Genomic DNA, 12,754 nt, shown 5'->3' with positions numbered 1-12,754 from the left:
TTTTTTTGAAACTTCATCTTGTAATCTTAATTGTAAAAATGATATAGTGTATTTCTTATAAACAAATACACATGCCATTAAAAATTACATGACTGAATTATTAATGGCTGGCTTAAGAAAAGCTTATTGCTCGAGGAAGTTAAATTTATAAAGTTAAATAAATCTATTCATTTATTTTATGGAAGTTTTAAACTTTCAAGAGAATTTAGAAGTGTTTTTGTTTCATTATAAGTTACTGATTGAATGATGGTAATTGAAACCAGGAAGAAATTTTTAGAGGGTGGCATAAAGAGCTCGTAGGCTCTATTGCTGTGATGGCTTGAATGGGGTTTATATGCAAGGAAACACTATCTTTTTGCCTCCTCCTGTCCTGTACCCCTGAACATTTCAATGCCAGTCAGACTTTGAGAGCATACTACTAACTAGAACAAGCTTGGGTGGTTTTATTTTTTAATAAAGCATGTAAAACAGTAGTGCTGAAACAGCATATTGTGTTCAATACACCAGCTGTTCATGTCTTCCAGCCCTTTGAGGAGGGTGATCCTGTACCATGCATCAAGTGTAGGCTCTGGAGCCAGGCTCCTAAGGTTGATGTTTTGGCTTCCCCACTTCGTAGCCTTGTGTGACTTTGGCAAAGGCCTCAGTTTCCTTGATTGTGCAGTGGAGATAACAACTGCTGTCTCATGAGGTTGTGAGGATTAAATGCAAACTACTTGGAAACACTTAGCAGTGTTTAGTACCTAATAAACATTCAGAAAATGTTAACTGTTGCTAATACTGTTGGTGATGAGGCCAATTGTTAAAGCATTGGTTATATTCTAATATTAAATTGGTTCTTGGAAAATTTGTTAGTACTATCTACGGATTAAACTTCTTTTACGTAGATTGTATTTTTTAAAAACTTCTGGAAATTTAAATACTGTTTTACTCCCCACCCCCCCTTTTTTTTTTAGCTCAGAGGCAAGTGAAAGACATGATATAAATGAACGGCAGTTATTTGTATGTGAAGGTGATCCCATATGTTCTTTGTCCACTTAATTTTTTAATAGGATATCTTTAGTGACTAATACTTTCAGATCTGTAATTTGATGTTTATATCAGGTACCAATAAAGCTTGAGTACATTGGCCATATATAAACTAAATTAACTTAAATCAGTGGTTCTCAACCAGGTGCAGTTTTGTGTGTGTGTGTGTGTGTGTGTGTGTGTGTGTGTGTGTCCGCTGCCCAATGAGACATTTGACATTATCTGGAAACATTTTTGGTTGTCACAACTTGGAGAGGTAATACTGGCACCTACGGCCAGTGATACTGCTAAACATCTTACAGTGCACAGGACAGCACTCCTCAACAAAGAATTACCTGGCCCAAAATGTCAATAGTGCCAAGGTTGAGAAACCCTGAACTATAAATCATGGAGCTAATCCTTGGATAATCATTTATGGTATTTTTTTTCCTGGTTATAGCAAATTAATGAAATGTTACAATCAGTTTCTGAATACATTTTTAAAGTTACCGTTCTTGGTATATTTTGAAATGAAAACTACTTTAAAACTCAGTGCTGTTGTTACTTTGTTACAGATGAACCCACAAGATCTTTGAGTGGTCTAATTTTGAAGAATAATGTGAAAGCACACTTTCAGAACTTCCCAAATGGTGTAACAGACTTTATTAAGAGTGAATGTTTAAACAATATCGGTGACTCCTCTCCTTTGATTAGAGCTACTGTAGGTAAGTAATCTGTCACAATTTTGCTTATCGTGTTTTTAACTGGGTTGGTTTCTGATACGGCAGACCATTTCCATTGGAATTTTTATCATCCATTTCATGTTGAATTGTGATGGGGAAAATTTTTCATTGCTGCTTTTGAAATAATGTTACTAAAAGCTCTCTTAATCCAGTGAGACCAGGTTCACTAGTAGTTGCTTAATCAAAGTTGGTTACAGTGGGGCATTAACAAGTGATATTCATCTAGGACTACTGTTTTTTCTGTGGGTTCCTTAATTATGTCTTCCTGTGTCATACATGGGGTATAATTTCCAGTTTCACTTTCTTTTACATGTGAAGAAAAACTTCTTTGTAAAACATCTTCCGTGCAGGACCTTAGATTTTCACTATATCCCCCCCTTGTTTTTAATTCATATTTGCCTTGTCTGTACCTAATTACAGTAATTTTTGAGTCTTTTTCAGTGTTCAACTTGTTTTTAGTGAAAGAACAACTTTCTACCATTTTATGAAAGACTGTTAAAATGCTTAGTTCATAGTAACTGGAATAAGTAGGTTTGGGAGCCAATACAACTGACTGTGGGTAAGCACACACATCATCTGGTAGAAGTGGAAATAGACATGTACTGCACAATAGCCCACCAATGGGTAGATTCCATATGCCATGGGGTTTCAGCAGCTATGTTTCACAAGGACCTGGAAAGCTTCTGTTCCTCTGGCAGGTTGGTTAAATGGAATTCAGTTAAGAACCTCCAATCATTTTCATTAAAAGTTCTCTGCCTTTGTATATTTTGTCTCATGGTAGGTTTGAAAAGTCCCCAGTTCATCTCTTATTCACAAAGCAGAGGCTCTGTAACTTCCCTCCAAATATTAAATATTGCCATTATTAACGCTGATTTTTTTTTGTTTTGTTTTGTTTTGTTTTTGCGGTACGCGGGCCTCTCACTGTTGTGGCCTCTCCCGTTGTGGAGCACAGGCTCCGGACGCACAGGCCCATCAGCCATGGCTCACGGGCCCAGCTGCTCCGCGGCATGTGGGATCTTCCCGGACCGGGGCACGAACCCGTGTCCCCTACATCGGCAGGCGGACTCTCAACCACTGCGCCACCAGGGAAGCCCAACGCTGATTTTTAAATAGGATATGTAGAGGGCATTTATAATTTGAGGAAAGGGTCTCCCTAGGTTATTCTCATGGACCCTCATATACTCCTGATTTTCTACCAGACTCTTGACAGTGGTAAAATGGATGGTGTACCAGTGTATACCAGTCTTCTTAAAATTTTTTTAATCTTAACAGTACATATGGTAAATCTTGCCAAGGAAGTGTATTGGGAAGGACCACATTTCAGTGACTGGTAATCCATTAGAGAGGTGTAAAATTGTTTCTCCTTGTTAAAGAATGTATGGTTTGTAATTTTATTATTTCAGTGAACATCCTTTTATGTATTTCATACACAGGTGAGAAAGTTTCTATAGAATTCATTCGTAGAAGTGGTATTACTGGGTCAGAGTGTGTTTTTTAAACATTTAAAATTTTAATAGGTATTGCCAAGCACATCAGTTTTCACTCCCATCTTTGTTGAAACACTGAGAATTACAATTTTTCACTTTTTGCAACTGCGTTAGCATTAGAATATTTTTTGAGAGTGGATGAGATTATATGGGGCCAAATTAATTTGAATTTGTCAGTCTGTCAACATTCTTTAATATTCTCTCAGCAGAAGTCATGAATGTCAGCAGACTCTTAGTACCAAGTTTTAGTTTGTGTTTAATTTTTATTATTGCTTGTTTTAAGACATGTTTGGTTTCCTTTAGGCAGATCCAGAAATTTCTCTTTCCCTCAATTCTTTCATGTTTTAACTTCAGGAAAGAATACATGGCAAGAAGGAACAGATCTATTAGTCTCGCTGCTTTTTGATCTTACCAGAAGGCCACTTAATTGTACGGGTTATATCTTAAAAATGCTATCATTTTAAGACCCTTACCATGTAATTTAATTTTTTTAGTGGAGAGTAAATCTTGGCTAACAACTTTACTCTTTACATTTTTTAACTCTTTACCATTGGGAGCAACCTTCTCAAAACTAACAATGGAAAACTTAAAGAGAATTTATATACACAGACAGTAGAATTTGCTGTTCAATAATAATTATTGAGTATTTACTATATGCCTGGCATTTTGTGTGCCTATCTCACTGTATTCTCAAAATAACTATGAAGAGAGAACTTTTTCTCTTCTTTTAAATTTTTTTTACAGAGTAAAAAATACAGAGTATTTTGAATTACATATTATTTGCCTACTGTTTATACTCTTAATTAAGGTGCTAAAAGATCTGTAATCACCAGGCATATTACATTATGTTACTAATACTAAATTTACTAAGGCAGAGAAAATACACAAAATTTTTGTGTTACATACATATTTCTGTATTTGCATGATCCTTAGCTATTACAGCTAAGCCACATAGCACAGTTGAAATAATCCAGTCAGAGTGACATGATCAATCAGCCTGTGCCAGTAGCCTCCATGATCCAAGATCACTTTGCCAGTGATTCATCCTTGGAATGTTCTGGGCTAATGGCTCATCTACTTTTTCTCTCCCTGCCTTGAGTCATGGCTTTGATCCTAGGTTAAGTCAGAGAGCTGTTCTTACCTCTTTTATGTGTTTTTATTTGATCTAACAGACTCATACTCATCACCCAGTGATAAGTGCTGCTAATAACATTTTGGTGTATTTCTTTCTACTCTTTTGTATATAATTTTTATAAAATAGGGGTAATTTTAATTAGTAGACCTATTGTTGGAGAAGAGCAGGTTGTAGTCTTTTGTACAGGTACTTGTTAAAAATACAAAGAGGGAAAAAAAATACAAAGAGGGTGAAGTGTTGGCAAGCAGGATTAGAAATGGATCTGATTTATGTTGGAGTTTCCACAGATGTACTGTGGTGATACAGTGATCCGTGGTGAATGTTACTGTTGACATGGTTTGCAAGTCGTACACTGATTTGGAACATTTAAACTGTATGTGTGTGTGTGTGTGTGTGCGCGCACGTGCAAACGTGAGCACTCACATTGGCTTGTGGTGGTTCACAAGGCAGTATCTAACATAATGCAGGCAGATTTCCTAAAGGGGTGTGTTTTCTTTCAAGGTATTTTGATTACAACTATAGCCTCCAAGGGAGAATTGCAGAATTGGCCTGACCTCTTACCAAAACTCTGTAGCCTGTTGGATTCTGAAGATTACAACACTTGTGAAGTAAGGATTTTTGCTTCATATATAATTTTTCTTTTCTATTTTTCTTTTCATGTTTATTAGTAATATTGAGAAAAAATAATTCCTCTGAAACATATAACTTCAAAACTTAGAAGCCTAAAGTTACCTTTTTGTTTTCTGTTAGTGATCGTGTATCTTACGGTTTAAAGACCGTTAAGTTATAAAACCTCTTTACTATATTTCCTACAAGGAAATATCTTCTGTTTTTTGTATTTTAAAACTATTCTTGTGTGTGTGTGTGTATATGTAATCAGCAGAGCAATTGTCAAGCTTAATCAGGTGAAGTAGTATTTTTTGAAGATGGACTTAATTAAATTTACCAAATTCCCAGACTGTGGGTACATTTTCAGTGTCTCTAAGTTGTTTTTGTGCCTCTTGTTGTATGGTATGTCTGAGGTATATGTAGTATAGTTTTTTGTTTGTTTGTTTGCGGTACACGGGCCTCTCCCGTTGCGGAGCACAGGCTCAGCGGCCATGGCTCACGGGCCTAGCCGCTCCGCGGCATGTGGGATCTTCCCGGACCGGAGCACAAACCCATGTCCCCTGCATCGGCAGGCGGACTCTCAACCACTGCGCCACCAGGGAAGCCCTGTAGTATCGTTTTAATTATATATTAATTATAATCTCTTGTTTGACACTGATCAAATGAGTAACAACCTTTCCATTTGGGGAAATGAAAGGGAATCTGTATGGATTTTTTTCCTATAATTTCTTAATGAGTACCTTAACCATTTCTTTCATTAGCAGGCTTCCAGTTTGGATAGAAATCTGTTTTAAATAGAAATCATTTTAGGTGTTTTGCCTCTCTTAAGGCAGTGACTTATCTCCCTCTCAAAAAAGAGCAAGGCTTGGAGGCAGGGCAGGTACAAAAATAACCTAATAAAAAGGAATCAGGTGGTCTTTTTGACTTAACATTTTGTTGTCAGATCTGACTTGGGGAAGAGAGGACCAGGGAGAGGGAAAGCTAGCAAAAAGGAATCTTAAAAAGTCACTCTTCTCCCTCCCTCAAAGAAAAAGAAAACAACCTTGCATTCTCATATATACATTTTCTAGTAATGCCTTGGAAGGTTACAGAAAAACTAAAATAATAATATTTAGCCATCAGGTAACAGTTGATTAAAATTTACATAGTGCTTTGGTATAATGATAACATAAAAGGAAGCCAAAATTTTAAGCAAGCACTTTCCAAGAATAAAAAGTTTAAACTGATAATCATGAAATTGTGGAGCTACTAAGTCATACAGGATTCTTAAATTAACCTGTAGTGTAGAGAATAAGTCCCAAGATGCTGCTGATAGAATTATAAGCAGAGTAAAGTAGGTGGTTGAGGTAACTGGTAGGTTAGATATTATATACAGGAGCTCTCTAGGTAAGCCACTTGGTTGTAAAGTGGTTGTAGGGGAAATTACCAAATTGAATTGCCTGCCCTTTTAACAACTTTTGTCAATGAATGGTTTACATATAAATAATTTTTTGATGATAATTAAGACCTCCATTTGTGCTTCAAACAGAGAAGTGGTACAATGGTTAAATGCACTTATACGTAAACATAGAGTTTTACATTGTTTTAGCAAACTGGTATTTAATAAGAGAAAAATTACTGTTGACGTAAAATTGGCAAGAATACTGCAGAAGTTAAGTTTTTAAATTAGATGATATTATTTACAGTCCCTGACGATCAAAATTCTAATTCTAAGACATTTAATGCTAAAATTAAAATGTACCATTATATTTAAACTGAGGTTTTAAATAACTCAGTGGTATAATAAATTTCTTTTATAGCTGATGATTAAATGTATGGATTTTATGATGCAGGTTTTATGCAAACTGGGAACATTAATCCATACAAATTAGTGAATATTCCTCAGTTTGCTTTTAAAATGGCTTCATTTTTAATTCTAATCATTGAAATGTCTTTTACAGGGAGCATTTGGTGCCCTTCAGAAGATTTGTGAAGATTCTGCTGAGATTTTAGATAGTGATGTTTTAGATCGTCCTCTCAACATCATGATTCCTAAATTTTTACAGTTCTTCAAGCACAGTAGTCCAAAAATAAGGTATCTATACAGCCAATATTAAATTAATTTATAAACGGATACGAACCTGACCACTCCCTTATTTTGCACTACCTAGTATTTTTGCGATTGGCAGAAGATAACTGGCTGTTCTATAGAGGTGGACTTGATAATTGAAATCTACTCCTCTAATGACAGCCTGTGAAATGTCACTCTGCTGAAATTTTCGTTAACTATGACACTTCTCCACCATCTGCATGGTTAATTACATTTATAATGGTTAACAGTCAGGCTTTTAAAGTCCTTTGTGTGAGGCTGAAATTCAGTGTGTTGCAGAGCTTGTCGGGGTTGACACATACTGTGGAAAAATAGCGAGCATAAGGGGTTAGGTAGTGATTCACAGGTGTGTTATGCAGCACATTCTTTGTAACAGGCAGCAATTGTGCAGAAACCCTGAACAAAGTAAAGTAGCAAGGCTTTCTGAACGATCAAAGCCAAGATCACTTAAGAGGGAACAACAGTACAAAGTCCCTGGAGTTAGGAAGAAACCTTTTAGGGTGACAGAAGAAAACGATTTTGTAGCACAGTAGGAAATGAAGCTAGAGGGGTAGGGAGTAGCACATTACAGGGGCGTGTTTACGCCAGTAATCGGCACGCTGTGACCCGTGTGGCCAAATTCAGGCGTGACTTATGAGCTACAAATGATTCCATAGTTTAAAAGGTTGAAGTGGGTGGGTGGGTAGTAAAGCTGCCACAGAGGTCTTAGGTGGCCCACAAAGCTTAAAATATTTACCTTTTGACGTTTGGCAGGAAAAGTAGATTCCTACTGGAGCAATCTGAACAAGGATATTATGTGATCTTATATGTGTGTCAAACAGGTAGTGGGGTTTTGCATGATGGAAATTGGGAAACCAGTTAGAGCCTCTTGACATAGTCCCGATGGGAGATTATGGTTTGGACTAGAGGAGAAGTGGAGGTAGTAAGTGATTAGATTATGGGTATATTTTTAACAGTAGTGCCATTAAGAATTGCTATGGGATTAGATTAGGTATGTCAGAACACATAGGCTGTAGAACAGTCCGCATTTTCAGTTTCAGAAGGAATGCATACCCATTATTTTAAAATCTAAAATAATTCCCATTATGTCCCCATCCAACCTCACACTCTTGAGAGCAAACATGTCCTTCCAGACGCTTTTCCACTTTCTTAGTAGCGTTAACATATTGCTCCACAACCTGCATTTTTCACTTAACACGGAAAGAATGTGAAGGATATGTTTAATACATAGGGAATTTTGACTCATTCTTTTTAGGGTGTGTGTGTGTGTGTGTGTGTGTGTGTGTGTGTGTGTGTGTGTGTGTGTGTGTGTGTGTGTGCACGCGCGTGCACGCATGGCTGTACATACAGAGCTTCTTCAATTACTGTATTTTGAATTTTGTTTCTAGGTCTCATGCTGTTGCCTGTGTCAATCAGTTTATCATCAGTAGAACTCAAGCTCTGATGTTGCATATTGATTCCTTTATTGAGGTAAGATTTGTCCTCCCCCCACCCCACCTTATTTTTGAGGAGGTTAGAAACTGTTCATTGCATGTAGTTTTATTTTATAAATACGATAATTTATAATTATGAGCTGTCAATATTTAAATTATTTCTGATAGTATTAAAATTGGGTACAGTATAAACTTTGTGATTCTCGTTAACTGAAAATAAAAGTACTTTTCCTCTCACTGAGTTTTCTACTTGTGCAAACATTGATTATGGTATGTCTGTGTTTAATATCTTGATTATAAAAATTTCTACCTCAATATACTGTTCAAATTGCATATGGACATTAAATCTCCCAGCTCATTTGTGATATTAGAAACATGAAGAGGTTGAATAAACTTAATTTGATAAAGAATCTGAAGGTATAAATTAAAAGGATAGTACTTCTCTTTTTCCATTGGTTTTCAGTGTAAAATGAGAAGTTTCAGGGGGGAAAATTGGCTGTTAAAGCTCAGCGAGCATTTCTAATGGTACTTTTTAACTTTTTGATAAAAGCAGAAAGACAACAGGAGCATAGTTTTTTGGCCATTGAATCCTAAGCAGTAGAATTTCTTTTCAGAACTTCTGCTTGATAACAGCGATTGTGAAAGGATTATTAAAGTTCCTTTAGCACTTCACTTTTATTTTCATCAAATGAAATTTAAATAGTCTATTCCTTTTCAGCTCTTCTTTAAAAAAAAAAGTCCTTCAGAGACCATATTTCTGGTATTCCTGTTGGGAAATTACAAGAAAGAAGTGGGGGAAATTATGTCTTTTTTTTCTCATCACTTAAATTGACAAGCTTCTTCTAAACATCTTTTACCAATAGACTACAAGTAGTAGCCATTAGAATCCTCAAGCCATTTGAAAATTGAAATGAAAACATGCATCTTAAATACATTTTACTGAATACATACTGTGACTCAGGCACTGTGCTTGGTGGTAAGGATACATAAAGAAATTTTATGCTTTAAGGTGTTTTCAGTCTAGTTTGGTATAGAGGGTAGTGGACAGTATTAGAAGTCTGGAGTAAGACTGCCTGTGTTCAAATCCCAGCTCCACAGCTTAGTAGCTTGTTAACCTTGGGCACCTTATTTAACTGGTATTTTCAGTTTTTATAAAATAAAGCTAATAATAGACTTACCTTGTTGGATTGTTAAAAAAGGTATTGGCTAAAAATAAATTGGAACAGTGCCTGCTACAAAGTAAGCACTCCACATGCTAGCTACTGCTATTATTTTTAGAAGCAGTAGTAGTTTTTGTTGTAATTATAACAACATTAGTGTTCTTCTCTCGTGACTTATTAAAGAGAACAGTAATAGACATACCAGCATCTTATACAGAAATATAATTTAGAATAAAATAAATTCTTTCTGAAAATAAAAATTCCACAGGTCCATACTCAGCAAGTGGAACAAGAACGTTTCCTGACATTTAATGATATTTTCCATTAGCGTTAAATACCGTATTAACACTTCTGTGCTACTTGGTAATCCAGTAAGATTCACCCAGTTCTTCATCCTGTAAGAGTAGTAAACCTCCAGAGGAGGCGCCTGACACATGGTAGGCTCTCAGTAACTATTTGCTAAATCAATAACTGGTTAGTTTTCTTCAGTCACCAGTGTTTTTATCGGGGGCTGAAATCATGCCTGCTACATGTGCTGGCACTGATGAAAAGTGTATTGGTTACTAATACTTGGCTATAACATACCTTGGCAAAGCTGGGTATTCATACTTAAGAGAACATCATATTTCATGAAGGATTTATATGCGCAGCACCTGCTGGAAAAACCGTATTCTTTCTGACCATGTAAAATTAAAAGAGCAACTACAGAGTTTTGAAAGCCTCAGAAGTAGAGATAGGACTTGGAGAAATGAAAGTTTTAAAAATGCTACTACAACAGTACTTCACATATTGTCACATTTGATACTTAAATTTTTCCATTGTCTTACCCGTTTCTTGTAATATGATTTCAGGTTCATCTCTCTGGAGATGTTTCTGTGGTCCTGGGAAGAGACAATGAGACGCATTGGATTTTACTTAATTATTTTAATCCTCTTTTTACTGCTTTCAATATGTGTGTGTATGTTGTGTGTAAATAAAGTAAAACCTCAGGAGTGAGATAGGGAAGGCTTAATTGTTTTTTCTTCTGACATCTCCACTTGAACCTCTGCAACAGACAGCTTTTTCTAGTGGAGGCTTGTTGGTATAATGAAATGAGTGTGGACTCACCCATGATTTTGTGAAAACCAAATTCAGATTCCCCCACTTGCTAGCACGTTATATAACGTCTAAACTTGTAAAATTGAGTAGCAGCATCTTAGAGTTGAGAAGGTTAATTGAAACAGTATTGTTCATTCCCACTTTTTTTTTAAACCTTGTAGAGAAACTTAACAGCATAAAGCATAAGATCGATTGCTACTATTACCATTTTTTCAATAGTTGACTCAGTGAACGACAGCAGTTTAGGGTCACATTGTTGGAAACTCAGTGTATATTTCCCAATTGTTGGTGCTTTTATAGAATGTATGCCTATTAAGAATCAGTATTGGTAGGAATAATCTCTTAACAGACAGTAATTTTGAAGAGTAAATCAAACTGTATTTTAATGATTATCTCTAATTCTGGGTGATCTGGGTGAATGCTCCTATGTCCTAGGGACATGGTTTTATTCTCATAAACTAAAGATTACTTCAAGATGCAACCACTCATACTCCGAAAAATGGCTTTAGATCATTTACCAAAATCATAGTTTTTGGCAGTTATCATCCTGCGTCTGTCTTACTTTATAATCTAATGCTATAAAGTATTAGTAGGGCCAGTTAATTCATAAGCCTTTATCTGTACAGTATCTTCTTAGGGTTTCTTTAAATGTTGCCACCTTGCAGATTATTGGTTGTTATGTATAAATCTTTCTAGTATGTTGGAATACTTAACTAGAAGAAACTATTTCTTGTGCAATAGAATCTCTTTGCATTGGCTGGTGATGAAGAACCAGAGGTACGGAAAAATGTGTGCCGGGCACTTGTGATGTTGCTTGAAGTTCGAATGGATCGCCTGCTTCCTCACATGCATAATATAGTTGAGGTAATACAAGCAGTTTAAAGGCTTTCTCCTCATCTTCCCCTCAAGAAAAATCTTGGGCACAAAACGTGTAGTGTGAAGCCACTGTCTTCCAATTTATTTGTCACATTTGTTGCGGGGGGGGGGGCTATAAAAATTAGTTATCATCTTAAAGTTAAAAATTATCTTTATGGCGATCTTTCTTTCATGAGATATAAGATGTTATAGAGGGGAATGTTGTTTAAAGGAGTAGATAGCTTTTAACCAGTGTAACTAAGAAATATTTAGGTTATTTGTATTTATTTGATATGGGTTAGGCTAATAAAACTATAATACTTAAAAGAGTTTGTTTTTGACCCGTTAACTGGTAAATTGATCTGATCAACTTTTGATTTATGGTAACAGTGGTAACAATTTCTGAATAGAAAATACGTAACCATTATAGTGAGTTCTAGCAGACCATTTAGATTTTAAAAGGCTCTCTTTCAGTCCTTATGTGATTAAAATAATTTTACTAGGATATTGTAAGTATGTTGAGCACAGATAGTTGTAATTAAAGGAAGGAATACATAATAACATAATTATTATTAGGACAAAGTAATTTGTTGGGCAATACTCATTATTGCTACAGTCATACCTAGTTTTCATATTACTGAATATAGTTGTACTTAAAGGATGGCATCTAAGACCAGTTAGAAGAAGGCTAGCATTCATGATGTTCAGTAACTCCCTTTCTAAAACATTAGGAAAGGTAGTTGTAGTGATAAGGATATGTAGAAGCAAAAGATGGGGATAAATTACTTTCCCTCTGATAAAGATATTCTCTCTGTAAAGTGTTTAGAAGAATCAGGTGAGGTTGGTTGAGAGTTTAGTGAGAGTTTGGGGTTAACCAGAAAGTTAAGAAAGACATATAATCATTTGCCACATCACAGCTGGGGAACCTAATTTACAAGGCTACAGTTCTTTCTTCAGCAATACCCAGCATAGTAGTAGAACATGGTAGGGGCTAGCCTGTCACAGCAGTTGTGTTGCTGTATTTTGATGTGTGAGATGTTTCATTCAAGAATTCATCACTTGACCCCAGATTCAGTCCCAGGTACATTGGGAATTCATGCCTTTGATTATGTTTATTTTGTTTTTGCATGTAAGGTTTTT

General features: G+C 35.8%; 1 protein-coding gene across 1 annotated transcript in view; it reads left to right on the top strand.

Annotated features, from left to right (window-relative positions):
- The window catches only part of TNPO1 (transportin 1), an 89,178-nt gene that overhangs the window by 39,491 nt on the left and 36,933 nt on the right, over positions 1–12,754 (top strand). The window contains exons 4-8 of the mRNA XM_060007183.1: positions 1,581–1,730; positions 4,872–4,978; positions 6,920–7,053; positions 8,457–8,538; positions 11,501–11,623. Coding sequence (XP_059863166.1) covers positions 1,581–1,730; positions 4,872–4,978; positions 6,920–7,053; positions 8,457–8,538; positions 11,501–11,623 — 596 coding nt within the window. The remainder of the gene's footprint in view (positions 1–1,580; positions 1,731–4,871; positions 4,979–6,919; positions 7,054–8,456; positions 8,539–11,500; positions 11,624–12,754) is intronic.

The sequence above is a fragment of the Delphinus delphis genome, chromosome 3 (assembly GCF_949987515.2).
Source record: "Delphinus delphis chromosome 3, mDelDel1.2, whole genome shotgun sequence".
Lineage (NCBI taxonomy): Eukaryota > Metazoa > Chordata > Mammalia > Artiodactyla > Delphinidae > Delphinus > Delphinus delphis.
The sequence above is the reverse complement of the archived record's forward strand: the minus strand, read 5'-3'. Positions and strand labels throughout refer to the sequence as shown.